The 17829-nt window shown below is 41.8% G+C and overlaps 1 protein-coding gene across 2 annotated transcripts; it reads left to right on the top strand.

The window, feature by feature from the left end:
* Positions 1 to 187: 187 nt before the first annotated feature.
* On the top strand, positions 188 to 17759 carry ZFYVE21 (zinc finger FYVE-type containing 21). 2 transcript variants are annotated; one of them, XM_035105147.2, is made up of 8 exons: positions 188 to 384; positions 2548 to 2598; positions 4284 to 4452; positions 7047 to 7122; positions 9178 to 9269; positions 12465 to 12518; positions 15912 to 16054; positions 17287 to 17759. In XM_035105147.2, the coding sequence occupies exons 1-8, from the start codon at positions 253 to 255 to the stop codon at positions 17320 to 17322; spliced, it is 753 nt and encodes a 250-aa protein (XP_034961038.1). In that variant the 5' UTR covers positions 188 to 252; the 3' UTR covers positions 17323 to 17759. The 2 variants fall into 2 exon arrangements, with proteins under 2 accessions (XP_034961038.1, XP_034961045.1); XM_035105154.2 differs by lacking the exon at positions 12465 to 12518 and having other exon boundaries at positions 190 to 384.
* The last annotated feature ends 70 nt before the right edge of the window (positions 17760 to 17829 follow it).

Genomic DNA, 17829 nt, shown 5'->3' with positions numbered 1-17829 from the left:
ATTGGCTAAAAAGAGTCCCGTCGGCGGGCAGGCGGGCGGCCGGGGACGCCCCTCAGCGCCTCCCCGCGACGGGGAAAAACAACAGGCCGAGGTTGGTGGGCGGGGCGGAAAGGGCAAGGGCCGTTCTCCTCTTGTTTCATTGGGCGGCTTGGGCGCCCGTCTTCTGCCCAAGCAGCGCTGATTGGCGAGGGCGGCCTTGCCGCGAGCTGCTGGCTTCGGGCGAGTCGCCGAGCGGCGGCTGTGAGGCGAAAGATGTCGGGCCGGGAGGCCCTCGACGCCAAGAAGCTGATCCGCTCTCCCAGCGGGCTCCGGATGGTACCCGAGAGCCGCTCCGCGGGGAGCCCCTTCGGGTTGGAGGAGCCGCCGTGGGTGCCCGATAAGGAGGTAACGGAGGCAGCGCAGGGCGGGGAAGGCGAGGCTCCAGACGCTCCCTATAGCGATTCCCCTCAGAAATACCGCCTGAGGAATCACGGGGGAAGGGGAGACACCCCCCCAAAAAACCCCCATCCCTAACTGGGCTTGGCTCTCCCTCGCCTCGCCTGGAGAAGGAGGGCGCTGCCCTGACAGCCCCCCCAGTTGGGCCCTTCGCGGAATGTCCTCGCTTTATATATCATTTATTTGTTCGGTTTATATACCGCCCTCTGTATTCAGAAACCCCAAGGCGGTGCACAACATTAAGAACATAATTTACGGGCCATAATAATAAAGCATAATACAGAACATCGCGATAGCACAGTATCCCTGCGTTCCTGAGGGGTTGGACATGGACAAGCTGACCCTTACGGTCCCTTCCAATAATAAAATATGATCATGGTAGCTTCCCTGCAAAGTAGAAAGCCAGCGCCACACACTATTTTCAGCATGGAAATAATATCGAGAAAAAATTCCATGCTTAAAAACATAGGAAAGATTATGACCTCGGCTTTCGAAGCATCTGGGCAGGCTTGTCTGGACAAGAATGTTTTTAAGAAGCGCCGAAAGGTGTGGCAAGGAGTCCCTTGGAAGGTTTGCTGGACTCCAGCTCCCATGAACCCCAGTCCAGCAATGTCTGGAGGGTTATCAGTTCCTCATTCCTCCGCTTGAAATTGACGTGCTAGCTTTTTTTATTTGCAGGGAGGGTTTTTGTTGTGTGTGTTAGTGCAGCGGATGGGGGAGAGCATTCAGAAGCTGTATATCCCACCTGTAATCTGAACTCTATTCTGGTGGTAACCTGACCTGCTCTTTTCGGCCACCTCGTTCTGCTAATGTGTGTGGATTTGGCTGCTTCCTCACGCTCCGAGTTAAGGATCAGCAGCAGTTTGTGCTGGGTGTGGGAGCTGATGAGAAGCCAGCACAGGAATCTGTAGGAGAGGCTACGGTAAGTAGGGGATTATTTTGGCTGTGGAGTTCCTGAGACAGGTGAGAAGCTGGAAGAGGTGTGGTAACGGAAGGTCAGAGAGAAAACAGTTGCTGTAAGTGAAGATGGGGGATGAGTGGAGTTTAAACCACTTTCCAGCAAAAAGGTAGGAGTGGTCATAATTTATTGACTCATGAGCAAGTCAAGACCTGATGAAGACTGAAGATAGAAGCTGTGGAGTCTCAGAAGTAGGTAGAAGTGGCAGAGTAGCAGACAAGTCTTCTGAGGCAGCTGTTGCATCAGGGAACTGCAAGGCATGGGGGGGAATAAAGAGACAGAGCAACAGGAAGGTTGGGTATGTGTAAAGCAGTCAAAGAGGGAACACCCAACAGAGGTAATAAATAATGTTGGTGAAGGAGTCAGTTCAAATGCAGGGCTCAGAGGAGGGTATCGAGGTGAAGTGATGAGACACATGGCTGAATCTGAGAGAATGCTCTTCCACTTTCAGTAGCAATGAGCTACAGTATGCATGAGCTTAAAGGGCTTTTTGAGCCTTGAGGCCCTTTGCACCTGCTTAGCAGAACAATGGACTTTTATCATGCTTACAAAGGAATCAGGTTCTCCAGGACCTTCATGTTTATATGAGACAAAAGGATATGTGAAATAAATTTCTTGGTAATCACAGTTTCGCAGTATCTTTTATCGATAATAGCAGTATCCATTGAGGGGTCTCTTAGAAAGAAAAGTCACAGGTAAACTTCATGATGGTTTGCATATTCCCTGTTGTAGTCTGTGTGCTTTGTGTAGTTGAATCTACCATATGAACTATACTGTATATACAGCTCTAAAGCAGGGGTGGGGAACATGAGCCTTAAGATGTTGTTGGACTCCCAAGTCCCATTAGCCCTAGCCAGCATGGCCAGTTGTCAGGAATGATGGGAGTTGTGGTTTGACAATATATGGAGGGTCCCAGGGCCCGCTTCCTAGTTGTACAGTACTATGAAATCTTCTGCTTGAAAAGACATGGGCAGATGAGCTTATTCTTTAAATACCTTTCAGTAATGCCAGTTCTAACTTATGTGTGTTTTTCTACATACAAGGGACTAGGACACAATAGAAGTAAATGCATATAAATGGGTTGATGAAGTACTCAATGTATTCTTTTAGTTTTGGGCACAAGTCTTCCCATATTTTCCATTACTATCTTCTAGTGCCCCAGATGCATGCAGTGCAATGCAAAGTTTGACTTCATAACCAGAAAGGTAAGAAGATGAACACAAAATATACATCAAATTATGAAATTTTGTTCTGAGGCAAATTTGGCATGGTCACTGGCCATGATCCAGAATTAGCCATATGAATGTGACAGCTGGGCTCCTTTTGGGGGGAAGGGAAAAGTTTTCCCCTGAGCACTTTACTTATAATAGCTAGTGACAAAAGACACTCTTTAATTTTATGTTTTGATTTGTCCACCTTAAGCTGCTGCAGTGTGAATTGTATTGAAGCTCCTTCCTGTGTGCATATTTCAGTCACAGCCATTGTCAGTTGCCGTAGTTTAGCAAAACTTGAGTGAGCTGCAGTGAGCTTTGGACTTGTTCACTTCTCCCACTCCCAGAAAAAAAATCCTCTTTCATGACCAGGAGAAGTTTGGAATCATCCCACTTCTCCTAAACCTCTAGACAAACTGTGGTCAGCACTATAGTTTGTTTCAGTTAACTATAATGACTGTTAGCCACTGTCAGTTGAGACAAAGGGTTGTATTCAACTAACATCTACTCAGAATGCAGCTACTGAAATTAACAGCCATGACTAACTTGGATCCATTTATAACAATGGGTCTCCTGAGGAAAGTCCTTGACTACAACAAACAAACAAAACAGAAACTTATGAATGCCACCTCTCAGCTGTGTAGGGAAAGGAAAGGGGGAGAGGGGAGCATGAGCCAGAGTTACAATGTCTTGATGTCTTATTAAACTATGCCTTAGCATGACACACAAATGTGGCCTTTACCTTACTACACATCAACTAGTAAATATTGCCACAAGGCTACCATCTCTTGCTAATTTTAAAATCTTGGAGTGGGCATCTTTGACACATCTTTAATCTATATTCAGCTTTTCCCCCAGACTTGCAATACATAATTATTCACTTGAAGTCATCCTGGGAACCAGTGACCACTCACTTATAGTGTTATATAGGATGTTCAGAGACTAAGATATGGAACACACTGTAACATATCACATTTTGACAGTAGCTTGTAGGTTTCTGCTCTTCCCCTGCAGTGAAGTTGAGTGCTTAAACATGTATTTCACAGTGTTGACACTTCAAGCATGTTGAATGTTGCATGCTTTATCAGAACAGGGAAAAGGGAGAGCATTTTAATGTTCTTGATAACTACAATTTCAAAGAAGTAGACGAGTGTCAGTAGAAGAGGGGAAGCAATTATTGTGGTGAATTATAAATCTGAAAAGGCAGAGCTTCCTGATTCACCTAGATCAAAACACACTTTTCCATAGTTTTCATTTTGACAATCATTCTGGCACTCTTTAACTACCGTGTTTCTCATATTATAAGACATGTCTTATATTTATTTTTTCCTCAAAAAAACACACTATGGCTTATTTTCAAGGGATGTCTTATTTTTTTCCTCCTCCTCCTGCCGCGGCCGGCATTGCTGCTGCGCCTATCACTGTGTCTTATTTTCGGGGTATGGCTTATATTCCTTGAATGCTTAAAAATCCTGCTATGGCTTATTTTATGGGTATGTCTTAAAATATGAGAAACAGGGTAGGCATCTCAAGGCTATCCCCTCCATCCCCCCAACACTGCATACTATATTTATCTCTCATCTGCGTTTCAGTCATATGCTAGAGCCATCGGTTTTAACATAAAGCTCCCACTTTGCTGATACAGTTTTTCCTTTGTTTCTCCTTGCCCTCCCCTCCAGCACCACTGCAGGAGATGCGGAAAGTGCTTTTGTGACAAATGCTGCAGCAAGAAAGTGCCTCTTCCTCGTATGTGCTTTGTTGATCCTGTGCGCCAGTGCGGTGAATGTGCTCTCATTTCTCAAAAAGAAGCAGAGTTCTATGACAAGCAGCTCAAAGTGCTTATGAATGGTAAGTACTAAGCATGGGCTGTCCATACGTCAGATTTTTGCTTTTTTTTGGCTGGGCATGGGAAATTAGAGTTGACTTTGGAGTTCTGTATTTAATCTAGCATGATAAATGACAGTGTGACTTGCTGTTTGACTCTATAGAATTTGTACTTAACTAAAAGGCAGTATTTAAAGGTCTATTTTAGGCAATTAATAATATCTGCTTTTAAAAATAAATTGTTATAATATCAGAAAGAAAGCAACCTTTTTTTAAAAAAATGGTGCTACCGTGTTTCCCCCTTTTTAAGGCGTAGTCATAAAATAAGCCATAGCAGCATTTCTAAGCATTTGAGAAATATAAACCGTACCCCGAAAATAAGCCATAGTGATAGGCGCTGTGCGGAAGAGAGCACTGAGCTCCCCGAGTCAGCAGCAGCAACGCCGGCCGCAGCAGTGTTTGCTGAGTCCTTTCTTGCTTTTGGGACTTGGTTACTGTGCTGGCTTGGGATGGTGTGTGTGCAATTGCTGTTGCTGCTTCGTGTTTTTCAGCTGGATTCTCTGGGTTCTAAGCACTTTCTCCCATTTGTTTGTGAAGCAGCACTCGGCTGCAGCCCCTGCCTCTCCCGACGGCTGCATGAATGCGAGGCTGGAGTTGATCGCTATCTCCTTTTCCATTTCTTTTGTCTTTGAGCACCCGGCCCCGCCCCCTCTCCCCTTCGTGGAATGAAGAACGGAGTTTTAGCAGCATTTCCTCATTATAAAAAAAAGGTCAGGAACTTTTACTTTAACCTCAAAAATGGGATATTTCCTCTCTCTAAAAACAACTCTGACCTGAACACCAATAAAACGGGGGTAGATCACCTCCAGTTTATAAATCCGCAAGTAGATCGCAGTCTCCTGGAAGTTGGGCTCTATACTTTGGCTGATTGCAAGCCTTTGCATCTTTAAAAAACAAAAACCATGCACTTCTCAGTCTTAATTTTCCTTTAATTCATCCCCCTATACCCTCCTCCAACCATTGCCTCCTTCCATTCCTTACCCCCCTCCCTCTCTCCCCACTTCCCTCACTCCTGTGCGATCTCATTTAGTCATATAATTGCTTTTTCTGTTGTGTTGTCTATTTTATATTTAATATTATTACCCTTTATGATGTTATTTTTTCCCTTGCGATAATTATTTATTTTTTATCTTTAACTAACTTTCCTTTCCATATTTTTCCATATATAACTCAACACTTTCCCATTCCTTCTTAACTCTTTGGATAGAGTACCCCCCCATTATTGTTGTTAATTTTACAATTCCTGGATTTTTTATGGAACCGCACAGCTCGGGTGCTTCAGAATGTGCCTTCTGTTGCTACAGGGCTATGGGGCTTCACTATTTGACCCCCCCCCCCCAGGTTGGGATTTTTAAAGTAGTTCTGTGGGTCCCAGGGCGCAGAATCACCCCCGATCCTTTCCTTTGTCTAAACAGACCTCTTCCCCCCTGACTTTGGAAGGCTGTGCTTCAAGGGTGATACCAGGGGTTTTTTAAGACCTGCGCCTCTTAAGGATTGTTACGGTCCATAACTTCCATTGCTTTCTACAGGGTTGGGGGTTTAAAGCACTGCCACCCCCACCCCACCCTGCAGGCGCTCGGAACTGGCAGCGCCAACAACGCGCCCAGCAATGTGCAGAAGAGAGCACCGAGCATCCTGAGCCAGTGGGTCCCAGTTGTACCAGCACTTTTTTTAAAAAAAAATGACACCCCCTGAAAATAAGCCACTGTGTGTTTTTTTGAGGGAAAAAAGTTATAAGACGGTGTCTTAAAAAATGGGAAACACGGTAGATAAAAGTGCAGTGTCAGTTCATGAAAATGGCAAATCTCAGTCCTTTTATATTGGCAAACTACTATGTTGCTATGTCAAGATTATTTTTCTTAGAAATGTCCATTGACACTTTTTAATGCCTATTCTGTGTGTTCAGCTTAATTTGACATTCATAAAACCATACAAAGTCAGCACCAAGCACAGTTAATAAAGATGGCATGTTCTGCATGTGAGTTTGAAGGATGAGTCTTATGTAATAGTGTCCCTTTATACATCAATCACATTTCAGTATCTAATACACACAATTCTTGCCCAAATTGTAAACATGCAAAATAGACCTCTATCCAATGTAGAAAACTTTTTCAATTTGTGCAATTTTGTTTCAGCTCTTTCAGAATATTTAGATTAAAAGCTAAATAGCATTCAGCATAAAGAGAACAAGGGATTTCTTTTTATTAATTTACACTGGAATAGTAACCTGCAAGTCACTCTTTTCAGTGCAAAAATACGGAATATTTTCCTCAGCACAATGCAGTCAGAAACGTCCTAGTTCTTCTCAATGGTAGCTCAAACTCCTAAATGACTTCATATCATATAATATTGTATTTGGTTAATCATGATAGAACATGCTGTCGCTGCTTTTTCACTTAAAGTCAGTCTGAGAATGTTTAATAAACTATGAATTCATAGCTACCTGTATTGAGGCAGGTTTAGAACCAGGTCTTTCAAGGTCATTATCTTAATTATAAATTCTAGGCAAATTAAGTGCATATTTTCCTTTTTCCACTCCCCGTTTCCTGGACATCTAGGTGCTACATTCTTTGTAACTCCAGGGACATCAGAAAAGTCAGAGATGATGGTTTGTCGACTTTCCAACAACCAGAGGTGAGAAGTGTGCTTCATTGGCTACTAGGACTTGCTCAGTTAGTCTTATTCTTCATAGTGCTGTTGCATAAGCTGCAATTCTCGATCCTTATTGCTGCCCAAGAGTTGATTTTGCCAGTCTCTGTTCCAGCTGTTATAACAACCTGTAGTTTGGGCTGTTGAAAGTTGCAGAACACTTCAGTTTGATTTGATATTGAGTAGCAGTAAATCTGTGATGTCCGAATCCATCCAAATAACAGCTGTCTCTGGGCAACTAGTGTAAGCATTTAAATTAACTAGTGTAAGCATTAAACTAGTGTAAGCATTTAAATTGTTTTCAAAGTAATGCATCACATAACAGAAGGCATCAGTAAAAACTGATAATGAATCAGTATGGCACTGGTATAAGTTTATAACCAGTGTTATAAACCAGTTATTAACCAGTTATAACCAGTATACGTTTCGGTGTAAAATTTTGAAAATACAAAAGTAACCTTGGGAGTGAGGTGGGAGGGAAACTCCATCAGGTAATTCAACCTGATTAATTGATATCTACAAGCTATTTTCATTAGGAAAAATCAAAGCAGTTTCATGATCTCCCACATATCTACAGCATCCATTCTTTCTTTTTGTGTATTTGGCTGCATCTTTCTGGTGACTCCCATGCATCATTCTTGCTGTAGATTCTGAGTGCAGTACCATCTCCTAAAACTCTAATGCAGTGGTTCCCAGTTACCTAAGTACTGTGGGCCCCCTGTTTGCAAAAGCCAAGCCATGGACCCCCTACTTTTGAAAATTTTGATAACTCTGTGGTAGTTTTTGTTATGTGAATGATGCTACATATCCCCTGGGTGGGTCACATGAACTACCAGTTGGGAACCACTGCTTTAATGGATTATGGATCGTTCACTATTTTTATTTTTACTCTTATGCAGGAACTAGAGGAGCAAACATTTCAGAAATGACCATTAGCCAAAATTGTATAGCTCATGGACAGTCCCACTGTTATTGGCCTTACCTGAAAGTAATTTTTACTGGAGGACAATCTACCGGATGGATAGATACTGCCATCTATCACCCATAGGATTGCAGAGTTGAGGAAGTAGATTGCCTTGCAGTGTGCAGACTCCAGGCCAGAAGTTGCTCTGGTAGGTCAAAGACGCACAGAAAAATGCAGGAGGAACACAGAGCAATGCAAATATTCATGTAAAACCAAATCAGCAATTTGCCTGCCCTGTGCTTCTTGAATTGCCAATCAGAGACAAGGTAGTAGTGCAATCAGAAAACCAACCTTAGACAGCTACCCTACCCACACAACAAGGGTGGGGTCTGATGGTAATCCTTGATGGTAAAGAGGGACTCCTGCCTGAATTTTTTATAATGGACAAATAGGTTTAGGATTTTCAAAATGGCCCTCCAAGACATGTCTTGTTTGGGCACCATGAGTGCAGTAGAACTCTGAGAATTACTCTGCAGAATTCACTCCCTCAATAGCCTAAATTAATAGAATGTGAAGAATCACCACCTGCACTATCTACCATTTCAAGAGGGACCTGGACACGAGGTGGAAGGAATCTGGTGGAAGGGACAGCAAAATTCACTGCTCTTCTATATAAAGAAATTTCCTGCACATAGCCTTCTGCTGGCATGCTGATTTACTAAACTAGAACTGTTCTCAGTGACATCTAGTTCCTATATTTGGGGGTGTTTGTGTCATGGCAGTTTTTAAATGAAGGAGCATTCAGTCATGAGTCGCCTACTTGCAGACTGAAGTAGTGCAGGATAACCACCTTAGTAACTTCTTTGTATCTGAAGAAGTGTGCATGCACACAAAAGCTTATACCAAGAACAAACTTAGTTGGTCTCTAAGGTGCTACTGGACAATTTTTTAATTTTTTTACTTATTTCACCTTAGTAACAGTTGTACCTAAATCTAATGATCTTTGCCATGCTTTGCCAATTTTAAAAAAGATCAAGGGATCTATATTAGTAAAACGTGTTTTTTACCAGTGTGACTCTTGGTACTGTGAGCCCTGTAGATTGACATACGGTGGTGTTCTCCTCTTTTGTGTGTAGATACCTATTTCTGGATGGAGAGAGTCATTATGAAATTGAAATTGCACAGATTTCCACAGTCCAGATACTTACTGAGGGATTTACTCCTGGAGGTAAATCTTGTACAGAATTAACTAATGTTTAACCAGCAGCTGGTAGTGTTTTGGCCAACCCTGAAGGCAGGATATTGCTCTGATACTTTGATTCAGGAAGCCTAGCCCAGTGTTTTTTGTACATTCGGAACTCAGTCCTTTTACCGATGTCCAGTTCAGTAGAGTTCTGTGTTAACTTAAGTGCAGACAAAAACAGTTGGCTGTTCCAAATCAGTACGTGAATTTTGGGCCCATCCCTATAGCCCACTGCTTTTTAACTTCCTTTTGTTGTCTTAGGGTTGCCAGGTCATAATGCTCCATTGACAGTAGAAGCCACAAGTAGCAGAATCCCCCTATCCAGGTCCAGACCTAGTAGTCATGTTTACTGTTGGCTCCCTCTATTGCTTTGTTCTTGTTAATAGTACAGGTCTCAGTTGTACTTTCTCTTTTCTTAATTTATTTTTATTTATTTTAAATTTGTATACTGCCCTTATCTCAGGGTGGTTTACAACAAAAAAAATAAGATAAAAAACAAGAACAACAAAACCACAAACCAATAAACCCTCATCTCACACCCCCTCCCACAAACATATTTAAAAGGCCTGGTTGAAAAGAAGTGTTTTCACTTGCACCTAAAGGGGTATGATGAAGGTGCCAGCCAAACCTCCCTGCAGGGAATGTTCCACAAATGGGGAGCTACTGTGGAAAAGCCCTGTTTTTGTGTTGCCACCCTCCTGACCTCTCATGGGGGGGCACAGAAAGAAGGGCCTCAGATGATGATTGCAGAGAGCTGGTAGGTTCGTATGGAGAGAGGTAGTCCTTTCTCATTGGCTAGATGTCTCCACTACCCATTTTTTTCTCCCTTTGCTTTTCAAGCTACTACCTACTTTGTCCCACTTCCTTTTGCCATCCTTCCCTTTACAAACCTTCCTAGAATTCCTCATTTTCTCTACCCTCAATAGACTACAGTGAGGTTTCTGCATAGCTCATTCTTGTCTTTAGTTCTCTAGCCTATTTCTCTATTTAACCTTGTTCTCAACTTTCCTTTAACACCCTTGCTTTTGAGTTCCATTCCCTCACTTTTTGTACCTTCTGGGACTTTCCCCACTCCTCTATATGAAATGTGAATTCCAAAAAACTTTTAACTCACCTTTCCCCCCATATAAGCTGAACAGGAAACAGCTTTCTCGTTCCCCAAGCAATCAGAGCCATTACACCCGTTCTAGATGCTTCACTGCCTGGAAAAGAACTGACTGCTTCTTTTCAGAAGGCACTTACCTCAGTGTTGTGAGGAGTTTGTAAATGGAGATCATAATCCTGAAGCACATACTGCAAAAAATAGGAAGTATAAGTGACTGGCAATGGTTAGCACAATGGCAGGCAGTTATAGCATCACAGAGAGCATGTTGACTATAGGGCATTTGTTTGCAGTCTGTGACAGGCTGCTAGCGACTTAGTTTACATGTAATCTGGAAAAAAGTTTCTAGCCCTCATGACTGCAGATTAATATAATGCTAACAGATGCTGAAGGATTAGAGGTGATGATTTTTTTCTTTAACCTTTGTGAGTTGCCTGCACATCAATCTATATTCAACTGTTAGCTTTTGGTTTTTCCCATTTGTGGGTAATGAGCGTATTAAAATGCATGCATTGTTTGCCAGGTGTAGTATCTGATATTGTCATGCTAGATAAGTTCACTAAAGTTATTGTCCTATAAATGTTTTAGTACCCTGTCTGTTTATGCATACATGAATTTTAGAATCATCTCTTTTCCTTGCAATTGCTTAATGAAAAACAAGAGCAGAGCATATTTAAAAAATGCAGCCACAGTTGTATCATTTTGTTTCATTGCTGAATCTGATTCTTAGATTCTTACTGTTCAAAGACAAGACATAACCACTTTTTTGCCAAAACCAACAGCTGTTTACAAAACTGTGAGGGTCTTGGAAGTGAACATTGTAACCTCCTCCTCTCCTCTTCTCTCTCCACCCCCCACCATGTGATGATATAGATCATTTCTGAGCATTAGTAAAGCCTTCTTGTTTTTATTTGCCAAAGAATCCTTACATAGCTCTCATAGAAACTCCACATAAAAAGAGCTTATTTTAATCAATGGCAGTTTCTTCAGCAAATTCAAACAACCAGTTAGGATTCATTTCAAAGCTTGCTGTTATTTGGCCCCAGGCGGAGAAAAATGCAAGTCCACATTTCACAAAGCACAGACAGTCTGATGATTTTAAATCTTACTTTATTAGGTCTTCCTCTGTGTTTTTAAAGAAGAGATACAAACAGTGGAGTGCTTTGCAAAATGCAAAACAGGCAATTTGTTGTGAAATGGATGGCTTAAGATTATTCAGTAAACAATGCACTGAGCATGCCCAGTGGGTTTTTAAAAAGAATATGCTGCAAATTTGGAACTCTGAGTCACCATTTGGATGCCTAGAAACTGCTTCCAGTTGCCAATAGCAACTGGGTAACTTGCTAAAAAGCAGTGCTGACAATGTTAATGAAAAATACATGGGTCATAATGCACCTAAATTTCATGGTGCTGCTATTCATGAAATATTTCTGTTTTGGTGGGTCTTGGGCTAATGTAGTGACTAAACATTAGTAACAAAAATGAATGCTTCTGATAAGCTTTAAATTGGAGATGGTATAGCCTGCTTAGCATGAAGGAAGAGGCGGGAGGGAGGGAGGGAGGGTTGGACTTGCTCACTTCTGGCTATTGCCCAATTCCCTGCCAATATGACCCCAGCAGATTACTCCTTGGAGAATACTGCTCTAAACAGGTTGTCCGCAGCTGCTCTAAACAATAGGCTGCTCATCACTGTCTCCATCTATTAATGACCGTGTTAGAGCAAACTCTAAAAAATGTCGCTAGCCCAGAGGCATGTCAATTTCATTTGGGACCTGGCTGAACTTTTACATTCTTGTAGTTTTAGTCACAGAAAAAGGAACAGGAGGTGTGGGACAAAGGAGCAAAAGTATAGTAAGATTTCAGACTAGAGATTCAAGCAGTATTTCTTTCAGTAACATTGATTGTATTTATGCACACTTCTGGCCTGTATGTTTCTTCAAAATGCTTTAATCCAACTGCAATCAAATCCTTTAAAACTTTGGCTGTGTATGAAATCTTCCTTTTAAAACTGAACACTTTCTCACTCATTTTTCTTGATTGATCTTTCTCCTCACTGCTTGCCTGCCTCCTTGATGTAGAAAAAGACATTCATACTTACACCAGCCTCTTGGAAAATGAACACATTATGGAAGGTCAGCACTGGAGCTCAGTTTCTTCTAAGCATGCTTTTTGTAGCTCCCATTCAATGCATGTTTTCTGCTGCAGGCTTTAGGGCAAATGTACTTGGGTAGGGTGGGGGATTAGTGCTAGATTTAAAATCCATCTATTGTCTGATGTTCTGGAGAAGGTTAAGCCCCATTTTTATATCCAGCTGGAACATGTTATTTTTTTAAAAAAAAAAACTGTCTGGCTCAGCTATCAGCTAACCTGTTCATATCTCCTCCTCCTCTGACAGCCAGGTTTGGACTGAGAGATATTCCATCAAAGAAATGAAAGGTAGAGGAGGAGTGGGAACAGCCATGACTTGAATATGATGGAATAGGGTACAAACAGTACACAGTAGGCTGTACTGTGTATATCAGTACACATTGGACCTCACAGATGACTAAGAATAGGTGCCTTTTGCAGGGTCTTATTCCAGTGCTGTGTACCTGATTATTCATGTCCATTGGAGAGATTTGTTTCTCCTGTTGTTGTTGTTTTAAAAGGGGCCACGACACCTTTCTGAAAGGAGGCTTTAGAGTTGTGTAATTACAAGTGAGATGGAAAGAAGCAGGAATACTGGGGAAAGCTTTCACTCAGCATGCCAGGCCTGGATAAATGTCACCAGTCCTGCAAAGGACACATGCATTGCAATTGTAAGCCTTGTAGATAGTTTCAACAATGGTCTTCTGTTGGATGTGGGGGGAGGAGAAGGAGAGCAATGTGGTGGGTTCCTTAGCTAAGCCTCCATTATGGCTGCCCTGTTGCATATGGCTGCCACCGCCCATGTGAGAAGTAGCAAATGGAGTGGATATTCTAGGCCCACCTTCCCCAACATGGTGCCTTCCAGATGTTGCTGGACTACAGCTTCCATCATCCCTGACCATTGGCCATGCTGGGTGAGGCTAATGGGAGTTGGAGTCCAGAAAAATCTGGAGGGCACCAGGTTGAGGAAGGCTGGTTTAAGAGGCATCACTTTTAATGCAGTGAATCAGTATAGTTGTGTGTGTTTTTACGCAGGGATATTTAGAATCTGATTGCATGTACCCACGCTAGTAAGTGTAAAATAAGTTTTTTAATGCTGCAGTTTCATATTATTGGGGGGGGGGGAAGTGTTGAAGCCAGCAGAGCTTCCTGGCTGTCATTCAGAAAGCACAGTAAGCAGTGAACTCTGATCCATGGATGATTGTGTGTCTTCTCCAAATGTAAACTAAACTGCTGTTCCACAAACCACTGTTTGTGCTCAGCCAAACTTTGTGGATTTGTGGAGTGTTGCAGGTCCAGATGTCTCCCCTCCTAGTTTTTTCTCATGAGTCATGCTGCCTTTCTGGAAGAGTTCCTGCATTTCCACCCTGGTTCCTAAATTGATTGGGGATTCCGTTTTAACATATTTTGCTTGGTAAAGAGAACTAAAAACTCCACTACAGTGATCTTATATGCTGTACAGTAGAAATATTTCAAAGCTTTTTTGAACTTTGTTTTGGGGCGGGGTGGGGTAATTCAATAAAGCACACTTAAACTGATTCAAACTTAGTTTTTTAAAGAACTTATTTTTATTGGAATACTTAAAAGATTTAAAGACATCATGATTCAGTAGCATGCACTTGGCTTACTATGGGTATACTGTCTGCTCCTGGATGGAATCTATCAACAGAATGGTAGGGAGGCAATTTTTGGCAGTTCTCTCCCATCTCCTCCTACATAGGCTTTGATGGGTTTGAACAACATTGGATACTAGTTGTTGTTTAAATTTTTAGTGAAAAAAGGTGCAAGGTATATTCATCTTAGCATGTTCAAGCTGTGCATTGGCTCTGTAGCTATTTCTTGGGTATAGCCATCTGGGAAAAAGTTAATTAGAATTTAAAAACTTGTCCTTGATGGGTATTGTATGATACTGCTAAAAAAAATTATGAAACACAGCATTTTTGGAAACTGGAAAGTCTTCCACAGAAAAATACAGCAACTGATAACTTTCCATAATGGGAAAAGTTTCCATGCCACATCATTGCTCATTGCTGAGTTAATCAGGCAGTGCCAAGACCATCTGCTCCCTGCTCCCATCCCTCTCTTTTGTCTTTTCTGGCTCAATGTGACTTATGTAACCTGCTGCTGTTTGCTTGCTTGCTGTTGAATCAGGTCAAACTGTCTCTGCCTTTTGCAACAATATTAAACAAGTCAAGACCTCAGCACTGTGCATGTCCGTACCCCCCGCCCCCGAAACTGAATAAATTAATGCAAGCAAAATTCAAAGAAGTATGATGACATTATTATTTATTATTATATTCTGCCCTATACCCACATTGGGACAGGACCTTTGCTTTGTGGAAATTCTTCTGGTACAAAGCAAGCCATGGAATGAGACTGTGGATGGAAGAATTCACCAGCTTCAGCTGAATCCTGATTTAAGCCCCAGGCTTGGAAACAAACAAATCAGACCTCAGGGTTCCAAATATGTACATTAATACATTTGATCAACTTGTATAATACTTATTGCAGAATTGACAGAGTGGGAGCAAAGAGGGTGATGATGCCCGTGTTTTATAATCCAGACCCATATATATATATATATATATATATATGTGTGTGTGTGTGTGTGTGTGTGTGTGTGTGTGAGCAGACTAGGCCCAGTCTGTTATGTGCAGTGTCAGCTCTGCATTTTAGTGCCATTTGCAGAAGGTATGCTAATCTGCAAGACGAAAGATGGTGTGAATTTGGAATTTCATTTCTGTACTGTGTCGTTTGATTATTTGAAGCCCAATCCCCTGAAGCCAGAGATTTTGGGTAAAGCATTCAGTGGCCCATGGATGGGACTGTTTCACTCTGTAACCATCTCCATCCACTCTTATAAACCTCCAATCCTTCTAATATAGCAGGAATCAGCCCATCTTCCTTCTGGTCACCTTTGGCAAATAACATTCCACTGAATACTGATACCTAGTATGCAAATACAGCACTTCTGTTGGTGCTGTGGGGTAGGATGGCTGTTGTTTGCCTAACACATTTAGTGTAAAATTCTTACAGACTCACCAAACATACATTCCCAAAACTAATGTTCTGTATAGTGTGTACACGGGGTATTGGAAATACAAAATTCCTCTCTGTTCAGCATTAAGCATGTTAACAAGAGCCCACATAACTGTGTGTGTGACTCAGAGCTAGGAGATCGGCATACTTGCTCTGCCACAGGCTTTTCTGCTTGTGGTCTTGACCATGTCACTACTCAGCCTGGCTACCTTACCAAGGGTTTTAGACAAAAGTTGGAATTAGACAAAAGTTGTATGGGTTGTAGCACCCCTGTGTTACAGCAGAGTGGAGTCACTCCACTCTGTTTGAACTAGAAAAATGATTAAACCCTCTTTTCAGTGGTTACTTTTTTCCCTTAGGAGGCAATACTCGCGCTACAGGTATGCTCCTTCTGTACAAGGTACCAGGGTTGGAGGAACTGAGGCAGTTTAGATTTACCGCTGGTGAAGACTTCAATTCCAACAAAAAGCTATCGGCTACTTGGCTGGCAGCCATGCATAAGGTAACTATTTGAACTGCTGGATCATTGTCCTTCTGTGTCATGAGCGGGGAACTTTTTTGGCTCCATGTGGTCCATATATCAGGGAGTGGGGCAATCGACCTATCATATGGTGGCATTATGTTGCATGATGGCTCACCTGTCGAAATCCCTTGCTTGGAGCAATGTTAAAATAATTGTGGGAGGAGACATTTCAGAGAGCAGTTTGCCAAACTTCTCTGAAGCTCCTCCCACTCTTCTTTTAACACCACTCCAGCTTCAAAGAACAAAGGGCTTTTAACCTTTGCCCATCAGCTGATGAGTGGAGATTTAGACCCTGGTGCCTTGGCTGCACAATCCTGTTTGCTGCATGAAACAGGTTGTGTATCCAATGCAGGATGAAACCTGTCATCCTGCCCATCAGAGGTTTCCCACCCCTTGCTCTATGTTATGTGGTTAGATGTAGAGGAATCAACACAGAACAGTAGGAAACTAGTTCATATGCTTGAAAGCAAAAGGTGAATGGGTGTTTAAGGTGGAGTGTGTATGTGTGTTTTTGTTAAAAGGAATGTAATAGCAAAACTATTTTAGAACTGCTCATTGTTCCTTTGGCCAACTGTGAAATTTGTTATAACACATGAAATAAAAATATATATATAAAATAACTGTTCATCAATGTACCAAGCAGACACGTACACAAGTGTACGGGCCACATGTGTGAAGCAGCACAAGAAGACAGCCCAGAAACCATTTTTGACTCCCAAACTGACAAAAATGTTTCTCTGCAAGGAAGGAGGGGGTGAGGGAACCTTCCCAGTGGCTCAGGAATTAAAGTGATTACCATCTCAAAGGAATGGCCAGACTACCAGGAAGAGCAATCAGAGCACGAAAGCTCATACCAATGACAAACTTAGCTGGTCTCTAAGGTGCTACTGGAAGGTTTTTTTTTTGTTTCGAATAGCTTGGCAGACAGGGGATAAACAATGTACTCAGATTTCTGTTGTAGACCGATCTTTTCTGTGATGTAGGTATGATGTATCTGGGGGGTGGTTTTGGGCTACATGCCTTCTGTTTATTGCACAGATTTTGTTTATTGCACATACCTTTATTTCTGATTGTCTTGATCTTTGCACTTTCTAATGCATTGATACTCAATTCAGCCTGTGTGGATGTTCCAGAAAGACATGAGTATTTAGTTAAAGCTGAGTAGTACTGCTTTGCTATCAGCATTTCTCCTTTTTTTCCTTTCATTGCAGGCAGCAAAACTTCTTTATGAATCTCGGGACCAATAACAGCTTCTCCAGCTTGAGGGAAAAGATCAGCTCTAAAAATAAGCTTCTTACTACTTGCTAGTTGAAACACGGTAATAAGTATTTGGTAATAGGGATCCCCCACCCGCCCTTTCCTATCCCAGACGTGGTTCATCATGTGAGCACTGGCCAATTACAATGTGAGTATTTGACCTATAAGTATTCACTTTAGTGTGCAATATGTAAACAGATTATTAATGCTTTAAATATAGCCTTGCATCTATGACTTTATATTTTGTTAAATCTTGTCTGCACTTAATATGTAAAATGAAGTGTGACCTGCACTACTGCTAAGTATATAGCACAACTTTTTTGTAGTACAAATTATGTATACAGTGTAATTCATTTTTAAACAAGGAAACAAACTTTATTTGATGCTCCAGAGAATAATAGCTTTTCAGGTGTGTAGATCTCAGGTTCTTTTTCTCCTCATATCCAAATGATCTATGGAAATTTGCCTTAGATGTCATTTTATAGAAGCTACTCTTT

This window comes from Zootoca vivipara, chromosome 1 (assembly GCF_963506605.1).
Source record: "Zootoca vivipara chromosome 1, rZooViv1.1, whole genome shotgun sequence".
In the NCBI taxonomy this organism is placed as follows: Eukaryota; Metazoa; Chordata; class Lepidosauria; order Squamata; family Lacertidae; genus Zootoca; species Zootoca vivipara.
Note: the sequence above shows the minus strand (reverse complement) of the source record. Positions and strands in the feature narration are given on the sequence as shown.

Bases quoted from the DNA above. Each gene is read 5' to 3' on its own strand.
- ZFYVE21 (XM_035105147.2), top strand. From the start codon at position 253: ATGTCGGGCCGGGAGGCCCTCGACGCCAAGAAGCTGATCCGCTCTCCC. The intron at 7,123-9,177 runs GTGAGAAGTGTG...TTTTGTGTGTAG, and splicing joins CGACTTTCCAACAACCAGAG to ATACCTATTTCTGGATGGAG. The intron at 9,270-12,464 runs GTAAATCTTGTA...TCCTTGATGTAG, and splicing joins TGAGGGATTTACTCCTGGAG to AAAAAGACATTCATACTTAC.